This window comes from Buceros rhinoceros, unplaced genomic scaffold (genome assembly GCF_000710305.1).
Source record: "Buceros rhinoceros silvestris isolate BGI_N320 unplaced genomic scaffold, ASM71030v1 scaffold11304, whole genome shotgun sequence".
Lineage (NCBI taxonomy): Eukaryota > Metazoa > Chordata > Aves > Bucerotiformes > Bucerotidae > Buceros > Buceros rhinoceros.
Genome location: NW_010410076.1, coordinates 85277 through 101693, shown reverse-complemented (window position 1 = coordinate 101693; position 16417 = coordinate 85277). Strand labels below are relative to the sequence as shown.

General features: G+C 39.1%; 1 protein-coding gene across 1 annotated transcript in view; it reads left to right on the top strand.

Annotated features, from left to right (window-relative positions):
• Window positions 1-5205: 5205 nt before the first annotated feature.
• Window positions 5206-16417, top strand: part of UPF2 (UPF2 regulator of nonsense transcripts homolog (yeast)) — a 49093-nt gene continuing 37881 nt past the window's right edge. Inside the window, exons 1-5 of the mRNA XM_010135467.1 lie at window positions 5206-5576; window positions 6544-7323; window positions 11552-11712; window positions 12692-12889; window positions 14701-14850. Coding sequence (XP_010133769.1) covers window positions 5215-5576; window positions 6544-7323; window positions 11552-11712; window positions 12692-12889; window positions 14701-14850 — 1651 coding nt within the window. The 5' untranslated portion in view covers window positions 5206-5214. The remainder of the gene's footprint in view (window positions 5577-6543; window positions 7324-11551; window positions 11713-12691; window positions 12890-14700; window positions 14851-16417) is intronic.

Sequence of the window (16417 nt, the reverse complement as noted above, 5' to 3'; positions counted from 1 at the left end):
GTGGGAGGGCGTAGGGGCCTGTCGGAGGCGGAGGGCCGTGAAGCGGTGCGGGGAGAGGGTTCCTCGGGGCCGAGGCGTCCCGGGGCAGAGGGGGCCGTGAGGGTGAGGCAAAGGGAGGGCTGGGCTGAGGTTCCTGCAGGGCACGGTGGCAGGGAGAGGGCAGGTGGCTGTTTGTCTCAGGCTTGCCGTGCGAGCGGAGAAGGCAGAGACCAGGAAGGTGGCTGGGGTGTTGGAGAGCCCGTTTACGTGGATTGACGGGTGTAGGGGCGTCCTGGAGGAAGCGAGGATGGATGTAGCCTTTTGCTCTGCACGTATTTAGTGACTTGTCCGTAGGCCTCTTTTTCCCAGAGGAAAGTGTGTTGCTGCAGACCTGACAGCAAAACACTTTCTCCGAGGTGTGTGGAATCGAAAGTAAAAGCGCCCGGCTGGTCACTGTGTAGGGGGGCTTCTTTTGCTACGCTATAATTTCCTGTCTTGCTGTGTCTCATCTTTCAAAACTTGTGGCTAAGTTTATTGACCACGGTGTTTGTCTTCTGTTCCTTCACTTAATTTAAGGGAAACCTTAATTGCATTTCAATTCTTCAAACTTTGTGTTTTCGAGTGATGTGATCTCTAACAAAAAAGTCTGGAGCTCTTTGAGGTTTTTCAGCTGCTCAGCAGTAGAACATCCTGCCTGTGTTCTTTATCTCCCTTATCTATTTGAAATGGAGTAGCTGCATAAAGGAATGTTTATGTGATCGATTTAATTTCTAGTAACAAAAAAAAGTTAAAAATCTCAATATTCATAGTTTAATAAAGCTGTATTTCTTCCCCACGTGTTTGTCTCTGCAAGGATTAAGATTCTGGTTAATGGTACTACAGTCTGTGGCAGTACGGTGGTTTTATTGAATTTGAGAGGATTTAAGCATATCAGGCCAAGTTGTAGATGTTTATCCTTTTATTCTGAATGGTGATTAGGTTAATGATGCTGAATATCATTTACAAGTTTAGTTTCCTAGAGAGTAAGTACATATATGCTTTCTCTTTGTTGCTTGTGTATTTCAAGACCTATTTCTTAAGTGTCAGGTCAAGAGTATCACGAACCCATCCCCATCTCTTTTTCAAATTCTGAGATTGCTATGAAAAAAAACTAAGTAGAATTTCAGGTACAATAAATTTCTTATCTAAGATAAAGTTAAGGTACATCAAATAGTGGGAATTTAAGAGAAATAGTTTCCTTTGGAAAAATAGCATCTGTAAGTGATGCAACTGAGAAGATTGGGTGTTAAAGCATCTACATGTCACTACAGAAATGGAGTGCCAGGAGTCCAAAGGCTTATGGAACACTTGTCCTGTATCTGCCTTCTCTGTCCTCTCTAATTTTTATCTGAGAGTGCTGCTTCTTCCTGTGTAGTGGCTCATGAAGTTCATGTCATTATCTTGCCTTTTCATCAGTATTTTCATAAACATTAAATATTAAATAGAAATTCTCTTCATGATTAAGTTTATCTTAATGTTTCCATACCATTCCCTTAATCTGGACCAAACTATGGAAACAAGACTCAGGCGAACCTGCTGCCTCTCTGTTTCCTATTTTCTCTGCTTCCGACAACTTTTGAACCTCTCGGCCAGTTTGAGTCAAATTATTGACAGATGTTTTGATGGTATAAACTTTCTACAGCTCTTGTGATAACTGGCAGCTGGGGAAAAGTAACAAGGCCTAAATTAACATTCTTGATGAGGGAGGGGCGGTGGTGTATGCTCAGCAGACAGCCCTGGTTTGTCTGTGCTGTGAGCTGACGACGCTCGTGTGCTGGCTGGTGAATCAGTCTGTGTGTAGCTTGATGCTGGTGGCCACCTGCCATCAGTGGTTGGTAGACAAATGAGCTGGCACTGCCATGGGAAGGGTGTGCAAGATAAGGAGGTAGCGAGGGGTATTGTCATGTATGTGTTTGGCAATACAGGGCAGAAATCTATTGTTGACTAGATTGTGGGGGTTCTTTGGTCACCAGTGTTTATGGGGGAAAAGGCAGATAATGCTGCCTTGTGGGCGAAATCACAATGGCCCCGATTATGCTCCATCCCTTTTCTTTTTATCCCATCTTCCCTATTTTGCTTTTATATAGCAAATGTCCGATACATCTTTAAAGCAGAATTTTGAGTTCCTGAATTTAGTAAGAGTTTGAGTACTGTAATGATTTTGGTAAGGAGCCATGTTGTTAAAAGTTACGTGTGTGACTGGATATTTTGTTTTGTGGGTTGTTGTTTTTTTTTTTTTTTGTCCTAAATTGTAATTGAATTACCCTACTAACAGTGGGAGGGGGGACAAAGGTAAAAGGCAGAGTATTGGAATTGTGACATGTCTTTTCAGCATTTCTTTAATCAAACAGCCCTTTTCTCCCGATGTTTTTCTTTTAAACTTGGCTCCCAATTAACTATCTTTCAGAATCTAACTTTTTTTTTAAATGAATGTGTTACTCTGTCTGTTTAATAGACTTCTTGATGAAATACCTAAGGCAATTATTGGAGAGTCTCATGTAATGTTTTAATGGACTTGATCTAACTAGTAAGGTATTACAGTGATATTTAAATGCTAAAACCTTCCCTTTTAAACCCCTTTTATAAAAAGCGGTGGGAGAGATAGTTTAGCTCTTTCAAACTGATGGAATTTCCAGTGTGGATTTGAGGTAAGAAAGCTTAATAAATAGTTATTGTTGAATTTGAAACAGGACACAGAGGATTTGATTCTCCCAGGTGGATCTGTGAGGAACAGGTCCTGCTTAACTGGCCTACAGAGACAGAAGAATTAGATCAGATCTTTAATGTGAAGGGGTTTCTGGGGCTGCCTATTTGTTTGGGGTTTGATTATTATTTTTTTTTTTCCCCTGTGGTTAAGTACTGATTTCACAAAAAAACAGTCTTATGGTGATGGAGATCGGTGTTTTTTAAATCCAGGTAGTTTTGAGATATTAAGCTGTGGAACCTTCTAGCTGTAGACACGCATTAGCCAATTTACTAGTACTTGTTTAAGCAGTGCTTGTTTTATTGGTGTCTCTTCCATAAATCGGTGTCAGAAACGTTTTTTCATTGGTGCTGTTGCCAGTTGCTGTCAAAGAGACAAAGTCCTGAATAGGTTCACCTTTGTTCGCCTTATGGCCCGTATCTGAATATGATGTGATTTTTGCAAACAATTTTTTGTTCAGAGGACCTGGACAAGCATCTTAAAAATTGTAACGCAGCATTCCATACAGGGTAGTCAGTACATGAATCTGTTGTTTTATTGTTTGGGAGGTGGGAAAGGGAATGTGGGATACTTAGAAACAGACATTTCTTTTAGTGTGATGTCTCTTTATAAATATATTTCAAAAGATTTAAAAATAATACTAGAAGCACTCTACATTAGATTGAAGTGCAAGTGTCTCATTATCCACTTCAAGGAGATGCAGGAAATACGTGAATCTAGCACATTTTCATCATCCAGTCTGAGTAAAACATTAGAAAGGCGAAAGTAGGGGCGGCATTTGGGATTCAAACTGATATTCCTAATAAAAACTAGATGGTGGTTCTTTAGGAAGTAGCACATGCAATCGTGTCCCATCAGTCCTGCATATATAGGCATTTAACTTGAGGCAAGTAAATATGTAAGATTCGTTTAGCCTGAAGTAAATGAGGCTTAGATGGTTCTCATTACCTCTTCCAGTCCTGTCTGGCCCTATCTGATCCTGGCCCCGAGTCAACAGAATGCTCGTGCATGAAGGCCAGCTTCATTCTAGGCTGTAAAACAAGAGTTACTCAGCAGGATGAGCAAGGTGAGCCTTCCCCTCTGTTGGGTACTTACAAAACACCACATCCAGTTGTGGATTCTCTCTCCTTAGACAGTTATTGACTTGCTGGAGCAAGTCTACTGGAGGGCCGCCGTGATCGTTAGGAGGCCGGAGGACATGATATCTGAAGACGGACTGAGAGAACTGGGTTTCTTAATCTGTAGGAAGAGAGGGGAAAGTCTTTATTTATGTCTACAACAGCATAACAGAAGGTTATAGAGAAGATGGAGCTGGGTTCTTCTCAAAGCTGTACAAGGCTAGGTTGAAAACAAACGGATGCAGGATGGAACATGGCAAATTTCAGGATGGTATTAGGAAAAGCTTTTTCACAGTGTGATTATTCAGGTACTGGAATAGGAGCCCAGAGGGGGTCATTGCATCTGTGTCCTTGGGGATATTCAAAATGCAGCTGGCTAAGTCCCTGGTCTGACTGAATTTGCTTTGAGCAAGGATTTGAACTACGTGACCTCCCCAGTTTCCCTCCAATCTAAATTATTCTGTGATTCCACCCTTTCTTGTTCAATATATGTTTTCTTTTGTATCCTTAGCCAAATGGTACTTACAGAGCTAGAAAGAGCAAAGATGCTAAAGCTCCTGCAAGTCCCCAGAAAAACGGTGGTTGAGTAGAAAGAGATAAAAGTTGGAGCCTTTGATAATTATAGCCTTTGTAGCTTATTTCCATTTGTTTTGCTGGCAGGGGGGATATGTGTACATCTTAGTCGGGACAGCTGGTAGTGGTGCTGTATGGAAGAGTGCTTGAGATGACTGGGGACATCTTGGGAGTGGTGAGGAAAAAGGGGAGCAAGATGATGCCTTTCCACAATGAGGATGTCAGGCATTGGAGCAAATTGGCCGGAGAGGTTGTACAGTCTCCTTTCTTGGCAGTTTTCAAGACTAGAGCCTAGAGTAATCTTGTCTGACCTCATAGCTGACCCTGCTTTGAGCAGGAGGTTGAACCGCTTGAGGTCCTGTCTAACCTATGTTACCCTTTGATCATAAATAAAGGTACTGGGAGAGGGAGAGTATTCTTGGGGGATGTGTAGGAAGGTCAGTGAGGTGCTGGTGGAAGCTAAGAAATCAAATATGTATTTTTAAGTTGGGGGTACTTTGCTTTCATCAGTCTTGGATTTTTTTTTTTCAGGTGGACTTCTGTTTATCTTCCCACTTCCTGTAGTCCTCTGGTTGTAGCAACTTCAAATGCTTCTACTTCACGATTCATGCTGAAGACAAGTTTGCAGTATAACTTTATAAAAAATGATTAGTTTTAGCCTGTTGTTAGGTCCATTTTTAAGTTAAATGTATTTTATTCTGATGAGTCAGGCATTAGTTAAGAACTAAGTGACTAATGTATCAACAATGAGTTAAAAGTACTTATTTTCTTGTCATTCTGCAGACTTGCCTAGGTAATACAATGCCAGCTGAGCGTAAAAAACCAGCAAATATGGAAGAAAAAGAATCTCCGTTAAATAATAAAGAAAAAGAATTTAGTGAAAGGCGACCAGTGAGCACCAGGGAGAAGCCAAAAGAAGATGTCAAGGTTGGCATGAAGAGAGAGACTTTAAAGGTTCCTGAAGATAAGAAGAAAAAATTGGAAGAGGATAAAAGAAAAAAGGAAGACAAGGAGCGGAAGAAAAAAGATGATGATAAAGTAAAGGCAGAAGAAGAGCAAAAGAAGAAAGAAGAGGAAGAAAAAAAGAAACTTGAAGAAGAGGAGAAAAAGAAACAGGAGGAGGAAGAGAAAAAGAAACAAGAAGAAGCAGCTGCTCAACTGAAGTAAGTTGTCTTTTAGTGTTGTAATTGTGCCAAATGCGGTAGACCTGCTGTCAGAACGGTGGACAGAATTAGAAAAGATAGACTGGTTTGAGTTACTTGTTATAAGCTGTATGTAGGGTTGCAAATTTTACACGGCTAGCTGAGCATGCTTTGTGACTTCTACCGAGTTTTGTTCTCCACGCGATGCACAGTTATGCTTGAATGAAGGAACACGGTTTCCTTTAAGATGGAGAGTGTTAGCATAGTGAAGCTGAGAGTACAGGCTCTAACAGTCCATAGACCTTAACAGGAGCAAATGTACTGTGAGGGATGACTGCAGTTTCTTTCAATCAATCATAGAAAAGCGTTACCTGGATGGCAAACAGAACGTCACCTGGCAGTTTAATATGTGATATTACCAAGGCAAGTGTGTTGTCAAAAGGTTCTACGGTGTTGAGGACAGTAAAGCAAAGAATCTGGTCATTCTGGAGTTTGAAATATGTCACTTTCTAGGACTGAGGCAGTGTTACAGCCAAATTGTAGCTGGGACGGATGTATTCCACCTATTTAAAATTTTCTGTGAAAATTCAGTAGTTTGGGAATAAAAGATTTCCCTTAACTGTGTAATACCTGTGGGAAGGTTGTTGATATTCTCTGTAAGAACTTCATCTCCATCTGGAGTAAATGGGAGTTTTATGTTTGAGTTCTAACTCTGTTGGGATTAATATTTTCTGCATAGAAATATTTGAGAAATTTAATTGTGACAAGTAGTACTTGTCTTTTGCAATAAAAACCAATTAAATAGAGTTTATGAAGAGATGCTTTAGCTTTACCAAATTAACTTGTTAAATACTTAAAGATAGAGTCTTGAGGGGAAATTGTATTTAGAACTACTGCAGTGTTTTCGACTCTGACTTTTTTTTCCTTTGAACTATTAACCTGGAAGTAAGGTTCTGCAACAAAAATGACTAATTTTTGTTTCTCTTAGAGAAAAAGAGGAAGCACATCAGCTTCATCAGGAGGCTTGGGAACGCCACCAGGCAAGAAAAGAGCTTCGCAGCAAAAACCAGAATGCACCAGACAATCGCCCTGAGGAAAACTTCTTCAGCAGACTGGATTCCAGTCTGAAGAAGAACACTGCTTTTGTTAAAAAGCTAAAAACCATTACGGAGCAACAGAGGGACTCCTTGTCCCATGACTTTAATAGCCTGAATTTAAGCAAATACATTGCAGAAGCAGTAGCTTCTATTGTGGAAGCCAAACTGAAAATATCAGATGTGAACTGCGCTGTGCACTTGTGTTCCCTCTTTCACCAGCGCTACGCTGATTTTGCTCCTTCGTTACTTCAGGCTTGGAAAAAACACTTCGAAGCAAGGAAAGAAGAGAAGACTCCCAACATTACCAAGTTAAGAACTGATTTGCGTTTCATTGCAGAATTGACAATAGTTGGAATTTTCACTGACAAAGAAGGTCTGTCTTTAATCTATGAGCAGCTTAAAAATATTATTAACGCTGATCGAGAATCCCACACTCATGTTTCTGTGGTTATCAGCTTTTGTCGCCACTGTGGAGATGACATTGCTGGTTTGGTACCAAGGAAAGTAAAAACTGTTGCAGAGAAGTTTAACTTGAGCTTTCCTCCTAGTGAGATAATTAGCCCAGAGAAACAACAGCCCTTCCAGAATTTATTGAAGGAATACTTTACGTCTTTGACCAAACACCTGAAAAGGGACCACAGGGAGCTACAAAATATTGAAAGACAAAACAGGTGACACTTGAATGTTGCTTTTTATTTATGGAGGAAACAAATAGTTTATTTATGAAATGCCTAGATTTGTTGCAGTATTTGTAAACAAAGTCTGTTAGTGGTGTGTGGAAGAGAAGTGTATTCTGCAATATATCTTAAAGCTCTAAATTTGCTCTGAATACTTAAAGTGAAACCTAAACATACATTTTGAGTATCTTTAAAGGAAATGGATGTTGACCTTTAGCTTTAGTTGTCTTAATCCTGTTAGTGTGGTGATGCTCCCTTAGCAGCTTGAGAGTAACGCTTCTTACCCAGCTGGTACTGTCCTTTTCCAGCTGGCACAATCTGATTTCTCCCTTTCCACCCACATGTATCGAATGGAGCATATGCCACAATGGCTTTGGCTTGTTTAGTTTTTTCAGTGTACTAGTATGGAGGAGAAATTAGGTTAGATTAACGAGTTATCCCTTACATTTTAATGTGGGCAGATTTTATATATTAAAATGTTGAAGCATATAGACAACTTGATTCAAATCCTCTTAAGTGTCTCTGAAACACTAATGGTATGAATGTACATACCTTTGAGATCTGAAAAATTTAATTTCTACCATGATCACATTGTTTAATAATTGTTTGCTTTTCTTTAAATTATCTTGAATTGTCATTATTGGAGCCAGCCTAAACCCAACTGCTGGTCTTAAAACATGGTTGTTCTTAAATCCTTTAGGAAGTATTCCAGGCAGATAAAAGTGAACACTTTACTGTGTGTAGGCACAGGTTTCAACTAACAGGACGCACATCAGTCCAGAGCCGAATGTGTGTTTGAGATACATTAAAATTTGATGTTTCCAAACCAAGGCTTTGGACTTGGATCCTTTGTGCTGGGTATTGTGCTGCAGTCCTGTCTGGTCTCGGTCAGCTACATGTTGTATTTCACAGGGCTGTAAACTGACTTGCTACTATTATTTCTACGAGTACCTTATTACTTTAAAGTGTGTTATTGACTTTAGTTGTTAATATAAACTTTTTATACTTCCACGATGATAACTGGTTCTGGGCATGTTGGTTCTGGCTGGGGATTCAGTGAGTGTTACAGAGCCTATATGATAGGAAATAGAATGGAAAAAAATTGAGAGTTATGTAGAATGTTAAGAAACCATGAAGAAGAACAAACTTAAGTGATTCATGAGAGGTCTTTAATATTTCCTTGTACGATTGCATAAAAATGCCCAGGTAGAGCCTTGAGCAGCCTGGTCAGATCTCATCGTTGAGTTTGCTTTGAGTAGATCAGACTAGAGACTCTTTATGCACCTTGTCATCTGAATTATCCTTATCAACTTGGGTGCACAGCTTTATTCTGGGGAAGAGTGTGAAGAACTATCTTTTATCACTGGATAAGATAATTCTATTATTTTTCTCCATCTGAACATTAAGGTATTTGTTTTAATTGCTTAAGTGTTGGGGAATAAGGTTTGTTAAACAAAACATAAAGAAGCTTCCCTGCCTAATTTTACTTGTTTACAACACATCTGTAACAAAGAGATGCTTGGTATTTGCATGCTCTGGAAGTGCAAGGTCAAAGACAAACAACTCCCTAGTAAGAAGTCTGTGAGCTATAGAAATCTTCCTTCTTGAGGATTTTGAGAAGGTGACTGTGTGGTTGGGTGGGATTTTTTTCTGGTGTTTTTTGGGGGGTGTGAGTTTATTGCTTTTAAAAAATCAGTTCTCTGTGTAGTTGAAATCTGACCCACTTTGCTGATAGAGGCAGCTTTTATTCCCACTGTTATTCCAGAACTAATGAAGCGAACAAGAAGTGCCTCGTTTCCTCTTGTGCATCAACAGTGTCTTATGTTTAGGTTATGATATTTTGTCAGATAAATTTATCTGTGTCAGGAGAGTGACTGTGAAATAACTCAGGTTGTACAGATTGAGTACAGGTTGAGTTAGTTGACAATTAATATGCTAATCTTAACAGTGCTTTAATATTATGTTACCTGCTGAGTCATTTAGGTAGAATTGAGGCATTGTTAGGCATAAGGGTTTCTGCAAGAAGATAAATAGGAAAACTGCCTTGACTTCCACTTCGACAGTAGAATGTGTTGGTCATTTGGTTACACAGCTATGGGCATCGCAAAATCTGTGCAGGCTGTGTCATTGGAAGGAAACAACTTCTAGTGTGAGTTTTCAAAAACGAGTCTTAGAGATGGAAGACACTTCTGCCTAAATTAGGGAATTTTTTTTAAGATCTGCTAACTTGCATTGTGGCACTCTGAAATTTCAAAGAGACATAAAGTAATAAAGTACAGTGTGCTGAACTTTTAATTGTACTCAAATGAATCATGCCTTTTAAAGTTTGCTGAGTATGCTTTTAGCTTGCTTGAGTTTGTTCACACTTGTCTGTTGGGAACTGAAACTGAGAACTGAAACTTTTGCATTGTTGTTACAGCACTTTGCTTTTTTGTTTTATTAATAATAGCACAGCTGCAGTGCTCACGTTTATGAGGCTGATGGTGTATTTTAAACTTAAAATATGTGCCTGATGGATAGCTGTCTCCATGGAAAGACCATGGATTGGCACTTAACATGTTTCCTGAATCCAAACTGAGCTACTGCACTTGAGAAAATTGCCAGTGGTTATTTAATTTGTTCATTTTTCTTGCTCTACTTTGCAGGAGCAAGGAATACATGTTATGTGGGGGTATTTTTGTAAGAGGGACAAGAGACAGAACTTTAGCTAGTGTTATGCTTCTTACCCTCTAGCAAGACATCAGTGTCAAGTTTTGATTCTGAGCAGGTATGAGGGATTTTGTTGCTCGCCCTGTGAATCTGTTGTGTACAGAGATGCCTTTTCTTTTGCAATCATCCCGGAACTGAAAAAAGCCGAGATCGATACTCCTCGATTTCCATTGCTGTTTTAGAATTAAAATACTATAAAGTGTTTGGATCTTTTGGCAAGAATGTGAGTGTATACTTAGTGCTTAACAAAAGCCTAACGATAACATAATGATACAACCTGCTTTAGGAATGATGACATTTGCGCCTTATTTCAAACTCTGTCTTCTGATGCTCTCATCTCAGCGCAGGGCGCGCTGTCAGTGGTTCCAGCTTGTTAGTCCAATGTTACCAGTGTTAGTCAAGCTACTGTAAAACAAACTGTAAACGTGCCAGGCAAGCTCATTCTGTCAGCATCCCTCTGAAAGCCCGGGTTTCATCTGAGCCCATTTGTATCTCTGCTGTAGTAGACCCCAACCAGCTCAGCCAGTCCAAGGTGTTTCTTACTGGTAAAGATCTGGCAGTGCCTTGTCCACGTAAGAACAATTTCTGCAGAGTGGATCACACCACAGATGGGACTCAGGAGCCCTAGTTGAGGTCAAAGTAGAACATTGCTAATGAGCACCCTGCTTATTCTTAGTTAACCCCAAATCAAGGATGGCAGTCTTTCATCAGCTTGTGTGGCCAGCTTTGTACTAGCAGAGACTATCTTGTCCTGTACATTTGGTTCAAACTACTGAAAGTTCTTCATGTTTTTTGTCTTCAAATCTAAGATGGTCTTAATTGTAGTTTGGTAAGAACTGAGTTGTGCTGCTCTGCATGTAATCCTGAAACTTTTATTGTGCGCTCATGAGCTGTGAGTATGTTCCTTCAAGTGCAAGTTGCGATTTTAAAAATGAGGATTTAAAACAAGTATTGATAGATTCATAAAAAGACAAAGAGTAAGTGAGAAAACAAATGAACTGCTCTTAATTTGGAGTGACAGTCTTGAAATAAACTTGGTTTATTGGAAGATTAATGGGCTGGGTTTAACAGGCAACTTCCTTTGAGCCTCCTGGTGATGATTGCCCATTTCATCGTTTGAACAACATGGAAACATATTGTTACAGATGCAAAACAACTTTTATCCAGCTTTCATGTAAGCCGAATGTTATAATTTACTGCAGAAGTATTTTCATAATGCAGGACTGTTACAGGATAAAATAGAAAAAAAATAAATTAGCCTTTCTCTTTCGGCGTTGAGTTTAGAGCTTCTGTGAATGTACTACTGCCGATGATCCTAAAGTTGGTAATTGAGTATGGGTGTTTGGAAAACACAGCATTGCTTCAATTTTTGCTACTATGTGGTAAACTAGAATTCTCCCAGTTCCTTTGAAGAGAGAAGGTTAGTTTTGCTCAGAGGAATTGGTAGTCCTTCAGCATAGCTCAAATATATTTTAAGAAAAAAAGTTGTCTTACTGTAACATTGATTTTATAGGCGCATTCTTCACTCCAAAGGAGAGCTGAGTGAAGATCGGCACAAGCAATATGAGGAATTTGCAATGTCGTATCAGAAGCTGTTGGCAAATTCCCAATCTCTGTCTGATCTTCTGGATGAAAATATGCCTGACCTTCCCCAAGAGAAACCAGCACCTGAGGGTAGGCAACCTTCTAAAGCAAGTAAACAGAATGCTGGACTTGGCTTGGATGTGGTGGGAAATCCAGCCAAGCCCTCTTACTGATGTGTTTGTTCCATTAATTTATTTTTTAGACTTTGCCCCTAACAAATATCAACAAATGAATAATACACTTTTTTTAAGCAATTAAACCTAAGATGTAACTGTGACCATTGTGTGTTGTGTAGATTTGTTTCAAGTAATATAGGAACATGTGGAAAACTAATAATGTTTTAAACCTAATCCTTTCCATTTAACATTTGCAGTTCTTTAAGTATTAAAAATGCATTATGTTAGAGTTTTAAAATCTGATATTGTTCAAAAATGTGTTTGAAGTCTATTTTGGGCCATGATGTTATGAGCAGGACATACTGTTAAGTGGGTTGAGTCACTAGGTGGCTCACTGGCCTGCTGAGGGGAGGTGCAGCATGTAACTGTTAGAACTATTTGATGCCTTAATCTCAAATTTTAGATTTAGGGATGGAATCGTGAATGTAACTTTTGTCTGAAATGATCTTGAGTTTTAAAAAGCTGTGTTTCTTGAATGCCTCTAAAATTATTCTTTTTAAACTTCTGTTCTTAAAGCGCAATGGAGTACAGTTCATCATACTCAAAAGCAATTGCTTTTATGCTAATGTGGTTAAAGTCTGGTGTAGCTTTTGTTTCTAATACCACATAATGTGCTGCTCCATTTTACTTGATTTGACTTTCACTCTGACACTGTGTTTTCTATCAATGTCAAATTTACAATTTTAGGATAACTTTTTGGTATATCTAATATTAAGAGTGGGTTGTTAAAGGCACTTTCAAGTATACACTGCAATATTTAAGTGAAAACAGTGGTAGTAATAAATAGGTTAACATGTTTCTAAAAGTATTTTTAAAAATCCTTTAAGATGCCTCCCTTTAGAAGATCAGAAATTTATGTAAATAACTTGCTGATGGTTTCGCTGTTTTTGCAGAACACGGACCTGGTATTGATATTTTCACACCAGGAAAGCCTGGAGAATATGACCTGGAGGGGGGTATCTGGGAAGATGAAGATGCCAGAAACTTCTATGAGAATCTTATTGACTTAAAGGCGTTCGTGCCAGCAATTTTGTTTAAAGATAATGAAAAAAGTTCCCAGAACAAGGATTCCAGCAAAGATGAATCGAGAGGTAGACTGCTTAGATGAGTATTTTTTTAACCTATCTTTTCCAACAGATACGCAGATTTGATGGAGGCAGTGAGTCTCTAATGAAGTAATTTGTGGTGATCAGGACAGTTTGGATGAATTTTTAAGGAAGAAACCATGTGAAATAGGGATTATATCTGGATAAAGTATTTAAGGAAGAAAAAAGCAAATGCATTTTAATATTGAAAGAATTTTAAATTTAAAATAATTGGCTATTAACTAATGTGAATAAATATTAACTGTTCTGTGAGCAACGTAAAACTTACCTTCTTTGAAAGATGCTAGCGGTCGTTCTGTTTTCTGCTAAATTGTTGATGGTAGCTACCGTCTCAGTATAAAATTCCGGCACATGAAAAGGCCTGGATGGTTCCTCACTTGTGACACAGCCCTAGACTCACAACCAGGCATTGCTAGACTTTAGTTATGATGGGATGAAAATGGCATTCCCCATCACTGGCACAAAGTCTAAGAGGAGGCGCGTGTTTGGGTAAGAGCAGTGTTCTGTTACTGAGGAAGTGCCAACGATGACATAGGCTACATGATTTTGTAATATACATGCAGTAGGTCAGTGTTGAGTGTTAATGGAATTTCAATTTTATAGCCTATGGCCTTCTTTCTGATTTCTAAATTCTGAAATTGCCCTGTGAGTATAATTAGGTGTTGGAGCAGCTTGCCCAGGGAGTCTGGAATCTCTGTCTTAAGAGATTATTCAAGATGAGTGGAAGAAACCTCTGAGAAATCTGGTATGAATGTTGTGCTCATCCACTTTGAGCAGAAGGTTGAACTAGGTAGAGACTTCAAGACTAACTTAGTCTGATTGTAAACATGTCTCCTGCTTTGAGTCTGCCATTTCCATATGACAGCCCACAGTTTAGAAGTTGCATCACAGTTTTGTTTGAAAAATGTGTTTTCATAAGGCAATTTGCCTTAAATTATTTTTTTATGAAACGGATTCTGCAAATGAGGCTTGAAGGAGGCCTGAAAGAATAGCAAAATGTGGTGGATAGTAGTCGCTTGGAAGAATGCTCTGTGCTGGACCTTTGTTACTGTCCAAGTAAAATATTAGCTGTTCCTTTCTGAATCTTCATTTAGAGATTCACAGGTTATTTGTTTTCAAGGAAAATGATTTTTATTTGTCCTTCTACGTAGTGCATTATGTCTTCAGTATCTTCTTCCTGTTCTGCTTTTTACCTTTTTTCCTTGGTCTGTGTTAAATACTTTGTTTACCTTGCTTAGTTAATTTCGTTATCAGTCGAGCTGTTGAGAATATCCAGTGCTAACATTAAATTAGAATTCATGTCTTTTTGAATAATGTTTGTGATGCTCATTTATTGGAGTTTTAGAGGATTGTTTTTCTATCTGGCCTTCCCAATGTGCAAGTTTTGTTGCTTGCACTTTCCATGTGATGGCCTAGCAATCCATTTTAAGCACTTCTGGTCTTAGATTTCGGAGTATCTCGTTCCATTTGAATGTATGCATCTGATGCAGATGTACCAGATAGAGCTCAGAAGAAACCAAAGCACTAAAAACTGTTGACAAACCTTAACAGACCCCAGTATAGGTAAACGTTTGCAGTTTTCAGGTGTATGGGTAGAGCTATATGAAAGATACCAAACCACTGAGACCTAACAGATGAGACAGTATAGTCTCAAGAGGTAGATATTCTTTGCCCCATTTCCTTTTAGAAAGATTAAATGCTGAAGAGCGTAGGTTTAGCAATGCGAGTCTTCCTGTATTCTAGTCAAAACTGTGTGTGTTTTAATAAATTAACATTTCTACTTAACTTTTAAATAGATTCAAAAGATGCCAAAGATAATAAGGAAGTACCTGGGAGCGAGGATTTGGAGTTGGAGCTGGAGAACCTGGATATTAATGATGATGCCCTGGAGTTAGACTGTGGAGATGAGGCAGAAGATCTTACAAAAAAGCTTCTTGATGAGCAAGGTGAGAAGAATTGGGTTTAGGAATTGTTTGTCTCCTGATTGGGTGGCGTTTTTTTTTTGAGCGTGATGGGTTTTAGTGGTTTGATAGAGTAACTTCAGTGGGAACAATTTATTTATTTATGAAACTAGTAGCTAAAAACCGCTAGGATTGAGGGCAAAAATGCATTTCTAACAAGACATTGAGATACAAGTGAGAAGTGTTATATGGAGGTTCATGTAGTGACAGCAACTGATTCCTTCATACAGCTTTTGAAAATAGTGAAGTGTGAAGGCAGTTGCCTGAAAAGTGACCAGGAAGAAGTGTGTAGACTTCAGGGCATAAATGATTTTCTCACCAAATATGCTTTGGATGCTAATAAAATATTTTTGGTTTTTAACTTCTCTTGAAATCTAAGATCCAGCTCTGCCTTTTCGTCTTGTTGATCATTAAAGACTTTTCTTCTGATGTTACTGATTTACATAGCAGGATTTAGGAATTCTAACCTCTAATTATGCTTAAAGGGCTGCAAATGGCACCTGTGAAAATCTAGCTGTGTTAGTTTTACTAGGGGAGACACCAGCAAAATGTTTCTTAAGTTTTTGTTATGAATTACAAGTTTTTCTTTTGGTGGCACTGAGTAGTGGGAAAATCAACAGCAGGTATTAAGAGCCAAATCCAGAGAGGACCAAGTGAGCTGTTTCCTTTGAGTCCAGTTTGTGAGACACATTGGTTTTGCTACTTCACATTTACATGGTCCACTGCAGGTTCTTTTCTTTCATTTCTGAAGCAGGAAGCTTGTCCCGTGTCTAGAATGGAAGAAAAAAAAGTGACATCTAGAGTCCACTGGCTGGAGATTCTGTGGCTTAACAGTGGAAATCCCCTGATCTAGTGAATTTACAATCTCTTCATCTTATTGCTTGAAACCACATCAGGCCTTAAAAGCCAAGAAGTTAAAGCCAAAACTTCAAGCTGTGTAGTTCACATCACAGCAAAGAAGTTCAGGCCCTGGCCAAGACGGTGTACCAATGTTTAAAGTGTGGGTTCATCTAACCAAGCTGATGTAGAGATCTGTGGGTTTGCACCTTGAGTAGCTTGGACAACTCCTGCATGTGCCAGTCTCTCTGGGCTGGCAGTAGGGATGGGTTAGGGCATACGGATCTGGATGTAAACTGGATGACTCCCTTGTGTACCGGAAGTTAGTTGAGCTGAAATTAATCTTGGGACTATGCTGGTCTGTGGCACCTCACAAGTTCAAAGAAATTCAGCAGCTCCAGAATCAGACTGGTTGACTCCTTCTGAAAGGAAAACTGTCAGAATAATTCTGTGTAATATTTCCCTAGGTTTTTCCTTTCTTTACCCAGACAGGTTGGATAAAGCTCTCTGGAATTATTTTTCCCTTCCATTTATATTCTTCTCCAAGCAGTCATCAGCTCATGAAGCTGGTTAAGATGTTACGTTTTAATGGCAGGATGATCACCTTCAGCAGCTTGTTATCCTCCAGTCAGAGATGTCAAACAAAACAGTGAAGAGCTTAGTTCCAGCTGTCTGTAAGGGGGGTACGCATTCTCTTGGAATCCAAAGGAAAAAG